Source organism: Bos javanicus, chromosome 21, assembly GCF_032452875.1.
Source record: "Bos javanicus breed banteng chromosome 21, ARS-OSU_banteng_1.0, whole genome shotgun sequence".
Taxonomy (NCBI): Eukaryota; Metazoa; Chordata; class Mammalia; order Artiodactyla; family Bovidae; genus Bos; species Bos javanicus.
Window position 1 is genome coordinate 66,194,374 of NC_083888.1, and position 13,439 is coordinate 66,207,812.

The 13,439-nt window shown below is 47.9% G+C and overlaps 1 protein-coding gene across 10 annotated transcripts in view; it reads right to left on the reverse strand.

Annotated features, from left to right (window-relative positions):
• The window catches only part of HSP90AA1 (heat shock protein 90 alpha family class A member 1), a 31,441-nt gene that overhangs the window by 14,111 nt on the left and 3,891 nt on the right, over positions 1-13,439 (reverse strand). For 7 of the 10 annotated variants that reach the window (XM_061395389.1, XM_061395379.1, XM_061395383.1 and 4 more), the window contains exons 10-12: positions 12,925-13,258; positions 6,839-12,645; positions 916-6,793 (exon numbers count right to left, since the gene is read on the reverse strand). In XM_061395389.1, coding sequence (XP_061251373.1) covers positions 12,536-12,645; positions 12,925-13,258 — 444 coding nt within the window. In that variant the 3' untranslated portion in view covers positions 916-6,793; positions 6,839-12,535. Of the gene's footprint in view, positions 1-709; positions 6,794-6,838; positions 12,646-12,924; positions 13,259-13,439 lie in introns of all 10 variants that reach the window. The other 3 variants (XM_061395385.1, XM_061395380.1, XM_061395386.1) reach the window with 3 other exon arrangements.

Here is a 13,439-nt window from a genome sequence, read left to right on the forward strand (position 1 = left end):
AGGAGACCCGGGTTCAATTCCTGGGTCCGGAAGATCCACTGAAGAAGAGAAAGGCTACCCACTCCAGTATTCTTGGGCTTCCCTTGTGGCTCGGCTGGTAAAGAATCCACCCGCAATGCGGGAGACCTGGGTCCGATCCCTGGGTCGGGAAGATCCCCTGGAGAAGGGAAAGGCTACCCACTCCAGTATTCTGGCCTGGAGAATTCCATGGGCTAGTCCATGGGATCCCATATTCCATGGGATCACAAAGAGTGGGACACGAGCAACTTTCACGTTGCTTCACTTCAACAGATATTTCTCCTTAAGGGGGAAAGAAAGGGGGCTCTCTCGGAGGCAGGGACCCCAGTCCCGGGGAGGAGGAACCATCCTCACTCCTCATACCCAAGATGGCTCCAAAGTGCTGGCTGGGCAGGGTGAGGAGCCGCCCACTCTCACTGTGGGGTTTCTTCACGCCCCGGAGTCAGGGGCCCCCACCACCAGGGGAAGGTCTCTTCACTCCCAAAGGCAGGGCCCACCTCCTCCCCGGGACTGGCGGTCCTCCCCTCACGGGGCAGGGAGCCCACGCAGGGTCTGAGCTCTGCTGTCTCGGGCCCCGCCGCGACCTACCGCGGCTGGCGCGGCTTTAATGGCCCCCCTGCGCGGGCGGCAGGTGCGGGGAAAGGCGCCCCGTGCGGGGCGGGAGCGCCTGGAGGCGCCTGTGGCCGCCCACCTGCGCCCACCTGCCCGAGATCCGCAGCGCCCCGTGCGGCCTCCAGGAGCAGCGAGGAACTGGCTCTCAAGGGTGACTCCGAGGGGGCGGGTTGTTTACTCAAGTCGGGGCCGGGGGGACCCTTGCTCAAGCGAGGCCGGGGCCGAGGTGCTGTTTATTCAGAGCAGCTGGGGTCGCAGGGCACAGCACTGTCACTGAAGGCCTACCTTCTGAATGGCATGTCCATTTTGTTCCCAGTGTGACCATCCACTGGGTCGAGAAGGAAGGTCTTGCGGCCCGACCGGTGTGACGTCACAGACATCTCCATGACAACGCATCCTGCGCCTCTCCACCCGCCCGCGCCCCCAGCGCTCCGGCGGTTCGACCTCGCGGCCCCTTTGCGAAGCTCGTGTGAACCCGCTGAGCTAGGCTCCCGCATCCCGGCTCCACTCGCGGACACAATGTTGCCGCAAAACCTTGAGTGACTCCCCGGTGCTAGGGGATGACCCTCAAACCGTAACCCCACGTTCCCTGCCGGCGGCATCCAGACCTAAAAACCGCGCCTGCCCCCACCTCCTTCCAGATGCGGGAAGTTACCGAGATCCCTCCCTCCCAACCGCCCAGGGCTCTGACTTCTGCTGGAAAGGCTTCCCTCTCCTTGCCCCCACCCCTGACTTTTTATCCTCTTCCTCTTAGTTTGGCACCTCCTCCAAGAAACCTTCCTTAACCTGAAAGTCTTGGTTAAGAGCCATTTCTCTGCACTCTCACCCACAGCAAGCCAGACCAGCCTGTATAGAAGCTGCCTGCTGATTTCTACCTGGTTCACTAGACTGGAGCCAAGGAACTTTCAGTCTTAAGCCCCGCCATGTGCTCATTGTTAAGTCGCTAAGTCCTGTCTGACTTTCTGACCGCATGGAGTGCAGCACACACCAGGTTTCCCTGGCCTTCACTATCTGCCATTAGAGTGGTATCATCTGCATATCTGAAGTTGTTGATATTTCTCCTGGAAACTTTGATTCCAGCTTGTGATTCATCCGCCCTGGCATTTCACGTGATGTACTCTGCGTATAAGTTAAGTAAGCAGGATGACAATATACAGCCTTGATGTACTCCTTTCCCAGTTTTGAACCAGCCCATTGTTCCGTGTCCGGTTCTACCTGTTGCTTTTTGACCTGCATACAGGTTTCTCAGGAGACAGGTAAGGTGATCTGGTGTTCACATCTCTTTAAGAATTTTTCAGTTTGTTGTGATCCACACAAAGGCTTTAGTGCAGTCAATGAAGCAGAAATAGAGTTTCTCTGGAATTCCTTTGCTTTTTTGATGATCCAACAGATGTTGGCAATTTGATCTCTGGTTCCTCTGCCTTTTCTAAATCCAGGTTGTATATCTGGAAGTTCTTGGTTCATGTACTGCTGAAGCCTGACTTGAAGGATTTTGAGCATTACCTTGCTAGCATGTGAAATGAGTGCAATTGTGCAGTAGGTTGAACATTCTTTGGCATTGACCTTCTTTGGGATTGGAGTGAAAACTGACCTTTTCCAGTCCTGTGGCCACTGCTGAGTTTTCCAGAGTTGCTGACATATTGAGTGCAACACCTTAACAGCATCATCTTTTAGGAGTTGAAATAGCTCAGCTGGAATTCCATCACCTCCACTAGCTTTGTTCATAGAAATGCTTGTTAGGCCCACCTGACTTCACATTCCAGGATGTCTAGCTCTAGGTGAGTGACTACACCATCATGGTTATCTGGATCATTAATATTTTTATTTTCTTTTTTGGTATAATTCTGTGTATAATTGCCACCTCTTAATCTCTTCTGCTTCTGTTAAATCCTTACCATTTCTGTCCTTTATAGTGTCCATCCTTGGATGAAATGTTGCCTTGATATCTCCAGTTTTCTTGAAGAGATCTCTAGTCTTCTCCATTCTATTGTTTTTCTCTATTTCTTTGCATTGTTCATTTAAGAAAGCTTTCTTATCTCTCCTTGCTATTCTCTGGAACTCTGCCTTCAGTTGGGTTTACTTTTAATTTCTCCCTTGCCTTTCACTTCTCTCCTTTCCTCAGCTATGTGTAAAGCCTCCTCAGACGACCACTTTGCCTTCTTGCATTTCTTTTGATTGGGGATGGTGGTTATATGCACAGCACAACTGCTCAAAAGTATTTGTTTTTCAATGAATGATGAAAGGAATTACCAAATTAATATGCCACAAATAATACTAGCTTCACAGTCACTAAGTATTTAAAATTGAAATATAGTCGATTTACAATGTTGTATTTAATTTCTGGTGACAGTGATTCAGTATTTTTACAGATTATGCACCATCGTAGGTTATTTACAAGGTAACGGGTTCAGTTACCTACGCTATACAGTAAATCCTTCTTGCTTATCTGTTTTATAGACAGCAGTTTGTATCTGTTAATCCCATACTGCTAATTCATCCTTCCCCCTCCCCTCTGCCCTTTGGTAACCACTAATTTGGTTTCTATGCCTGGGAATCTGTTTCTGTTTTGTATATACATTCATTAGTATTATTTTTTTAGATTTCACATATAATTGATATTTGTCTCTGTTTTTCTGACCTATTTCATTAAGCATAGTGAATAGTGAAGTCGTGTCTGACTCTCTGCGACCCCGTGGACTGTAGCCTACCAGGCTTCTCCGTCCATGGGATTCTCCGGGCAAGAATACTGGGGTGGGTTACCATTTCCTTCTCCAGGGGATCTTCCCGACCCAGGGGTTGAACCCGGGTCTCCCTCATTGGAGGCAGACGCTTTAACTTCTGAGCCACCGGGGATAGTCCACATTACCACAAATGTCAGTATTTCACTCTTTTTTATGGCTGAGTAATAGTCCACTGTGTGTGTGTGTGTGTGTGTGTGTGTGTGTGTGTATTCCTTAAAGGTTTCCATGTAGAAGATCATGTCATCCACAGAGATCACTTTTACTCTTCTCTGTCAGTCAGGGTACTTTTTATATTGCCTAACTGCCCTAGCTGAAACCTCCAGGATGGTGTTAAATTCAGGTGGTAAAAATGAACATCCTGTCTTATTTTTTCATTTTTATTTACTATTATTTTACTTTTGGCAGCTCTGGGTCTTCATCCGAATGCTTTTCTCTGGCCGAGGTGAGCAGGGCGGCCACCCCGCTCGGAGCGCCGGCTCTCGCTGCGCGGCGTCTCTCTGTGCAGGGCACGGGCTCTAGGGCCCAGGCTCAGCAGTAACGGCACACGGGGCTTAGTTGCTCCGTGGCATGTGGAGTCTTCCCCCACCAGGGATCAAGCCCACATCCTCTGCATCAGCAGGTGGATTCTAACCCACCACAACACCAGGGACGTCCCATCCTGCCTGGTTTTTAATTATGTATTTTTCATTGCAGTGCCAAGTACCTTGAGTCTGTTTGAATTACAAAGAAATGTTAAGGAAAAGATGAAATACTTACAGATGATATGATTCAGTGAAATTCAGAAACTGCTTCAGAAAGCCTGGGGGACAGAAGCGAGTTGTACAGAGTGTGGATGGGACTGACTGGCCTCGACCATTTGGCTGGATGGGAACAGTGATGGGCTCATGGGGTTCCATGCACAACGAATGGAGTTCAAAGGTGAAATGTTTTATTGGCTTCATCCATCTAGCCTTTTTTTGGCCACACCTCGCTGCTTGTGGGATGTGGAATCTTTTAGTTCTCCAAACAGGGATTGAACCGGCGCCCTCAGCTGTGAGAGCATGGTGTCCTAACCACTGGACAGCCAGGGAATTCCCTATCCATGCAACTTTTTATTTTTTTATTTTTATTTTTTTTTATTTTATTTTTTTTCCATGCAACTTTTTAAAAGGTCGAGAGCTGACACCAGTTTTTACACTCTCATTTGTTAGCTTTTTTTATTTTTTACCTTGGAATTGAAAAAAACACAACAGTGCATTTTGGGCCACATTTTAAGTTCTAGAACTTTCACTGACCAAGTGTTGAGGCTTTAAGGGACTTTCATAAGGAGGTGATTATGTTCTGAGCAGACATATACACTTGGCAGAAAATATGCTCAGCTCTTTGGAGCCGAAACAGCGTCACAGGATCTTTGTTCGACTTTGATGGTGCTATTAATACACCATGACTCACAAAGAGCCCTGCTTCCTGGAATGTTCCTTCCTATAGAAGAGTAATCTGTTATCACACTTTCAAAGGTTCGAGAAGATCTTGAAGGCTTAGAAAAGGGACGACCATCTTCCCAGATTATACAACTGTTTAAACAATTTGCCATCCCCACAGGAAGGGGGGAGGATCAGTTGCGTGCACCAGTTCTTCACTCAGCCCGCAGATGAATACCCGGCCACTGGGTTGGCAGTGGACAAGCCGGACACACACTTAACCTTCACGGCCAACAGGCCCTGGAGAGGCGGGAAGATGGACCGCACACTTTCCGCTGCAGGACGGTTGTGAGAAATGCGTCAAAGAAAGGGGGAGGATGCAGGGTAAACTGAGGCCAGACAGGGGGCGAGGATCAGGCGCCCGCCATCACTCACACACTTTGAATGGGGTCATGGAAAGCTGGTGTGGGAAAAAAATCAAAGGTCTGTGGACAACCCACTAGGAGTGAGAAGTGGCAGACACGGTCCATTCATGGCGCCCCCTCTTACCCGGGACCACTCGGAGCTGCAGTGGCCTCATCTATCAAAGGGATGAATAATGATCCTTAGAAGATTCCAGGGCTTCCCTGGTGGTTCAGTGGTAAAGAATCCACCTGCCAGCACAGGAGGCACGGGTCTGATCCCTGATCTGGGAGGATCCCACAGGCCGAGGAGCAACTAAAAGCACGCACCACAATTGCTGAAGCCCGAGTGCGCTAGAGCCGTGTTCTGAAACGAGAAGCCACTGCCACGCAGCTCAACAGTAGCCCTGGCTCGCCGCAACTCGAGAAAAGCCTAATGAATCCCCAGAGCAGTCATAAATCAATAAAATTATAGATAAACAAGGAGATTCCAAACTCAAGTGAGATCCATAACGATAACTGTTGAAGCTGGCTGATGGGACTGTAGTGGCTCACAGAACAGTTCACCCTGCTGTGTGTGTGGAAATAGGCGTGACATAAAAGTTACCATTTTAACCATTTTTAAATGGATGTGAGAGTTGGACCATAAAGAAGGTTGAGCGCTGAAGGATTGATGCTTTTGAACTGTGGTGTTGCAGAAGACTCTTGAGAGTCCCTTGGACTGCAAGGAGATCCAACCAGTCCATCCTAAAGGAGATCAGTCCTAAATATTCATTGGAAGGACTGATGCTGAAGCTGAAACTCCAATAGTTTGGCCACCTGATGCGAAGAACTGACTCATTAGAAAAGACCCTGATGCTGGGAAAGATTGAACTCAGGAGGAGAAGGGGATGACAGAGGGTGGGATGGTTGGATGGTATCACCGACTCAATAGACATGAGTTTGAGCAAGCTCCAAGAGATGGTGAAGGACAAAGAGGCCTGGTGTGCTACAGTGGATGGGGTCACAGAGTCGGACACGACTCAGCAACTGAACAACAACGGTCACGTCTAAGAGCACAGGTCAGTGGAATCAAGTACAGTTACGTCGCTGTGCCCCATCACCACCGTCCATCTCCAGAACTTCTTCATCATCCCCAGCTGAAACTCTGTCCGCATTAAATGCCAACTCCCCCTGCCCCAGCCCCTGGCAACCACCCTGGTACTGTGTGTCGATGAGTTTGACTCCTCTTGATACCTCATATTAAGTGGAATCACACATGGCAATTCCCTGCTTGTCCAGTGATTACAACTCCACTCTTTTGCTGTTGCAGCCTGGGGTTCAATTTGGTCAGGAAACTAATATCCTGCAAACTGCAACACAGGCAAAAAGTTTTAAAAAATAAGTGGAGTCATACAGTAATTTGTCCTTCTGTGTCTAGTTTATTTCACATAGCATACTGTCCTCAAGGTTCATTCATGTCTTAACACGTAGTGGATCGTTCCTGTTTAAGGCCAAATAACATTTCATTGTGTGTATACACCACATTTTGTTTATCCATCAGTTCACTGAGTGATGGGTTGTTTGTACCTTCTGGCTAATATCATGACACTGCCATGAACACTAATTTCTGAGTATCTGGCTAATATCATGACACTGCCATGAACACTGATTTCTGAGTATATACCCTAAGGTGGAATTGCTGGATCATATAGTTTAATTTTTTGAGGGACCAAACTCCTACATTTTTTCAGTAACAGTTTGAGATAGTCGTATATATACTATACAATTCATTCATTTAAAGGGTACAGTTTGGGGCTTCCCTGGTGGCCCAGGGGTTAAGAATCTGTCTTCCGATGCAGGGGGTGCAGGTTTGACCCCTGGTGGCAGAACTAAGATCCCACGAGCCAAGGAGCAGCTAAGCCAGCACAGCGACTAGAGAAGTTCCCGCACGGCAACGGAAAGCAGGCACAGCCAAAAACTTCCGAACGTGTACAGTTCATCAACTTTTACTATTTTCACAGTACTGAAAAGCCATCACAATCTATGTTCAACACCATGAACACCCCAAAAAGAAACTCTATAGGCGTTAAACGGCGACTCTCCATGTCTCTTCCCCAAGGTCCCTGGCCAGCCGCGCAGCTACGTTCTGTCTCTGTGGATTTGCCTACTGTGGACATTTCATACGAGTGAGATCATGGGATAAAGCTGTGGTCTTTGTGACTGATTTACTTCACTTGGCATAGTTTTCAAGGTACACTCGTATTATAGTGTGAATCAGGACTTCATTCTTTCTATGGCAATAATATTCCACTGCCATGGAATATTTATTTTCCATTCATTGGTTGATGGACATTTGGTTTGTCTCCACCTTTTGGCTTTTATGAATAATTGTTGTTCAGTCGCTAAGTTGTGTCCGACTCTTTGCGACTCCGTGGACTGCAGGCTCCTGTCCACCACTATCTCCTGCAGTTTGCTCAGATTCATGTCCATTGAGCCAGTGATGCTGTCTAACCATCTCATCCTCTGCCGCCCCCTTCTCCTTTTGCCTTCAGTCTTTCCTAGCATCAAGGTCTTTTCCCATGAGTCCACTCTTTGCATCAAGTGGCCAAAGTACTGGAGCTTCAGCTTCAGCAGCAGTCCTTCCAATGAATTTCGTGGCTGATTTCCTTTAGGAGCGATAATGCTGCTATGAAAATGTGTGCACACATATCCTAAGGACTCCGAGGGCTGACTTCACCCTTCTCTTCATTCAAGACACTTGGGCATCCTCAGATTTTGGTGTCTTCGGGGGTCCTGGAACAAAGCCCCTGAGGAATAGACACCCTGGGAGGACTGTATGTATTTTTGTGGACATATGTTTTCATTTCTCCTGGGTACATACCTAGGAGTGGGACTGCTGGATCACACGGTAATTCTATGTTTAACTTTTCCAGGAACTGCCAGATTGTTTTCCAAAATGGCACGACTTTACTTCCCCATCATCGGTGTGTGAGGGCTCTGATTACTGCGTGTCCTTGTCAACACTTACTTGTCTCTCTCCACTTCTGCATGCACTTTAGAAATCTACAATAGAAAAGTTAACAAAGAAACTAGAAACTGTAAACTGTTTGTAAACTGTGAAGGTCTGAGACTAATTTGTACAGAGATATCTGAGTACCATGTGCCAAACACTAAGTATTTTGGATACAGATACTTACCAATCTATGTTGGCGAGTCAGGCTGGTCCTATTGGCTCTTCCTCAGACCCATCACTGAAGGTAGGATCATCAGACCGAGTGTGGGATTGCCACTGTGGGTGTGCCCTGGATTTCTCAGTGCTGTTCTTCCCGTGTGTAGGGTACAAAGATGAGGCAACTTCACAGAGATGGTGGAGCTGACTGGTCACATCAAATCCACTCAGTATTCCTGGTATTGAGGACGTTTCCCAAGGGGTGGGCCCCCCTATTCTGAAAAAGCAGCCCCATGGCAGACCACGGCGAACCTCTTCCCATCATCTAAGTGGCTGGACAGTCTCCAATCCAGGCCCAAAGCTGATTGTTCAAGGCACACTCAGTAGGTTTCACCTTCTAGCTTTCTCTCATCACTCAGATGCTCAGGGGTCCCTTCTCAAGACCTAACACATCCAGGCTCTCAAGACTTGGTTACACTGGGAAGCCCCCCACCTTCTATCAGCAGTCACCCTCTTCCTGGAGCACACCCCGCCCCCACACCACCCCCTTGGAGCCTTCCCACACACCTGCCCACCCTGCCCCACCAGCTGAGCCCCTGTACTTCCAACCACAAAAAATTGGGGCTCCGTGACCTTTGCCATGGCTGCCTTCCCCCATCATGCATGTTTCTTTGTAGTTTTTTAATTCTTTAAAATACTTATTTTTGCCGTGCTGGGTCTCCACTGCTGTGCAGGCTTTTCTCTAGTTGCAGTGAGCTGGGGCTGCCCTTCATTGCAGTGCGTGGGCTTTCTCATTGCGGGGGCTTCTTTTGTTGCAGATCAGGGCCTCTAGGGCACAGGCTCTTCAGTAGTTCTGGCACACGGGCTTAGCTGCTCCGCGGCATCTTCCCCAGATCAGGGTTCGAACCCGTGTCCCCTGCACCGGCAGGGGGATTCTTTACCGCTGGACCACCAGGGAAACCCCCGATGATGCGTCTTTCATGTGTTGGGCTCGTCCTTCGATGCTGTTCAATGAAAGCATGAGGAATCTGTGCTTGATAGCAACCAGTGAGTTCAGAGGACCAGGAGACAGCAAGGCCACGGCAGTCTGGGGAAAATTCTAGAAGGGCGAGGCCTGGGTTGGGGCTTGCAGGAGGTTACACTGCAGAAAGTACGGGGGGAACTGAGTCCAAGCAAGGTGACCGGCTGAGTAGTGAGCCCGTTAGACACCAGGCACCTGGTAAGCCCACTACCTAGGGAACGCCGGAACAGGCTCCTGAGTATATTAGCTGATTTACAAGTGAAGGGATGAGGCACAGGACGTGCTCAAACTCACTTCTGAATCCCTATAGACTGCTTTCTATAGCTTTGCTTTTTTTTCATTTGCTGTTTATGTACAAAACACGGTTCAGATTCACCCATTTTGTGTATTTTAAGCTGGAATTTTAATAAACACATACGGCTGTGCAGCTGTCGCAAGTTTCGGGGCACGAGTTCCCTCCTGGACCCCCTGCAGTCCTGTCCACTAGGAGGCAGTGTTTTTTCTGTCTGGCTTCTTCCACTTTTCTCCGTTTACCTCGGTCTCTAATTTCTGCTTTCCAGTTCTCAGATGCAGGGTCTTGCATAGCTTCTTGTGAAATATATTCCTGTTTAGTATGCTATTACAATTTGTTGTTGTTTTCTAGTACAGATTTTAAAATGCTAGTAGGCATTTTAAAACACTGATGACTTTTCCTAACAAAATTTAAATCCCATTTCGTATATTGATCTCTTATCTTGGGACTTTGATGAATCCTTGTGCCGGTTTTGTAGATTTCTCACAACCACAATCCCGGAGGAAATCTTTTCCACTCTGGTGGCTCAGTGGTAAACTATCTGCCTGTCAATGCAGGAGCAGCAGGTCCAATGCCTGGTTAGGAAAGATCCCCTGGAGAAGGAAATGGCACCCCACTCGAGTCCTCTCGCCCATGGACAGAGGAGCCTGGCAGGCTACAGTCCATGGGGGTCACAGTCGGTCACGAGTTAGCAACTGAGCACATTCCTACCTTGCACCATACAAATCTCGCTTTCCAGCGCTCTGTACACTCACCAGCGTGGGACCAGTTTCAGGAGTGGGAAGCGCTGGACTTGGCAGCAGTAGGCGGGGACCCCTGACGACTGAAGGTGCTGGTGTCCTCTACCCCATCTTCTCACCCCCGGGGTGGGCACGTGTGGTCTCCGTGGTCCGTCTCTGGCATGGGGCTTGCTGGGGGACAGTTCCAATTACACGCCTGCCATAAACACTTGCCATATTCAGAGGGGAAATGCTCTGTGGGCATTGTTTTTCCACTGGAGACCATTTATAGAGGATCTAATACTTTTAATTTGAATGGAATTAGTCTCCTTACTAGAGGTGGGAAGTAAGAAATCTTGCTTTTTGCCCTTCAGTTACCAATTCCTGAACAGCAGGACCACTGGCACCAGACCAGCCGAGCCACAAGGGAAGCCCAAGAATACTGGAGTAGGTGGTACCCCTTCTCCAGCGGATCTTCCCAACCCAGGAATTGAACCAGGGTCTCCTGCGTTGCAGGCAGATTCTTTACTATCAGGGAAGCCCTCCTTAGACTAACGGGAGTTAAAAATTGCTGCTGCATTAAATTTTAAGGATTAAAGGAAATTATTGCTTACCAGGCACTTACTACCCACCAGCGCTTACTATCCGACAGACTTTCCACAGTCTATGGACTCTTCAGGCCTCTCTCAGGCTGTAGGTCCAAATCCTGGGTAGAACTCCCACCAAGTACTCCAATGCTCACCCCTGCCCTCTCCAACTGCTGTGTGCTGCTTATGGCTGTCAGTAGCCTCCCAGACTGGAGAAGGCAATGGCATCCTACTCTAGTACTCTTGCCTGGAAAATCCCATGGACGGAGGAGCCTGGTAGGCTGCAGTCCGTGGGGTTGCTGAGTTGGACATGACCGAGTGACTTCACTTTCACTTTTCACTCTCATGCATTGGAGAGGGAAATGGCAACCCACTCCAGTGTTCTTGCCTGGAGAATCCCAGGGACAGGGGAGCCTGGTGGGCTGCTGTCTACGGGGTCACACAGAGTCGACACGACTGAAGTGACTTAGCAGCAGCAGCAGCCTCCCGGACACACCTTTCCTGAGGCTCAGTAAAGAACCAGAGAACAAGCAGCAGAGATGGCTTCAGGTGGGAAGGCGTTCAGCAGCTGTGGTTCGTGAGGGCCAGGCAGTAAAAGGGGAGTACTGCATATCCCGTTTCACCAATACCATCAAAGTGCAGCTTAGACACTGAAATCCTACAGCACAATGTCATTAGAAAATCTAACACGTGGACACAGAAGCAGCAAGTTCCATTCTCCTGTGTCTTTTAAGCAGAGGCTCACCCCACACATGTGGCCTGAGCACCCTAAGGTTGCAGCAGTAAGGCTCTAGGGAGGCCACACCACCCACCTGCTTCCTTGACTCTCCTAGGGAAGAGGTGCACACCTCATGTTTTACATTCTGGGACCACCCCCACAAATAAGACATCACACATCATTTCTTTTAATTCATCTGTATTTGTTACAACTTTTTGAAGCAGAATGTGACTTGAGCACTACATTTCCATTCACAAAACTTGCTCCAAGTTACCTTTCCAGCGGCTTTACAACATGCCTGGGCAGGCTTATAATTTTGCTACTCTAAACAATATTTTTCTTTGGAAAACAAGCCCTATGTATGGACAATGACTCCAATCAAGTTGGTTCAGCTTAACACACTAACTTCTAGAGGCCTGGCACATGCAGTCATAACTACAGGGGATGGAAGCTTTACAAAGTATATCCCAGAAGATGAAAACTTGCTGTGACAAGTGTTTCTTTTAAACATCAAGGTATATACTTCAGAACATTTCAGTGACAGAAAATTTTGGTCTACTAAAGAATCTGCTTGATAGCTAAACACTTCAGACCACAAAGTTAACAGAGGTTACATACACACCTTACAACAAACGGCAACTACTTCCATGTGTTAAAATAAGCCAACATGAAACTAGGGAACAACAACTAGCTCTGCTTTAGTGCTAAAAGTATCACAGTATCACACTTAGTATAAAGAAATCTTATCCTCCCCTTATGCAGTTATCATGCCATACAGATTTTTAAATGTTAACAAAAATAAAGAAATACTTGAAAACACATTGGAGGGAATGGAGACAGAGCGCTGAACACAGCAGAGCGACCCTCGGCAGCGCTCAGTCCACTTCCTCCATGCGGGACGTGTCGTCGTCTCCTTCCAGGGGTGGCATTTCCTCAGTGACCGCGGCGCTGCTGTCATCAGCAGTGGGGTCATCCTCGTCAATACCTTAAAGGAAACAAAAAACACGCATTAGGCTTCTTAAAGCCACATAATTAGTCCAACACTACAGCTTCATCATACCCACTCTCAAGGCTGAGCGAACTACAAGGTACGTGACGGAAAATGCTTACTTACCCCCTTTTAACTCATGTGACTTCAGCGTTTCACAAATGGAACAAGAGAGCCCAACTTGTTGAAATTGCTGAAAGTTCACCCTTTTCAACAGTCATGTGTTTGGGTTTTTTTCTTCAATGGTATTACACATAGCAATCGCGTAAGGCTTACCGAGACCAAGTTTGATCATCCTGTAGATCCTGTTGGCATGTGTCTGGGGATCCTCCAGACTGAAGCCAGAAGACAGGAGAGCTGTTTCGTACAGCAGGATGACCAGATCCTTCACAGACTTGTCATTCTTGTCAGCCTCTGCCTTTTGCCTCAAGGTCTCAATGATGGAATGGTCAGGGTTGATCTCCAGGTGCTTCTTGGCAGCCATGTAACCCATCGTGGAGTTGTCTCTCAGGGCTTGCGCCTTCATGATCCGTTCCATGTTTGCTGTCCAGCCGTATGTGCTTGTGACAATGCAGCATGGGGATGTCACCAACCGGTTTGACACAACCACCTTTCATCAGGAAAAAAAAAAGTATATAGTGATAACTGGGCATAGAGATGTTCTAGTCTCAGTACTTGATACCAGGTTTATTTGAATATTTAAGGAACTTGAGTATTAATGAATCAGAAATACTATTTGCAAATACTATTACAAATCCGAAGCTTTAAGCTCCTTTTAAGTTCGCATGTCT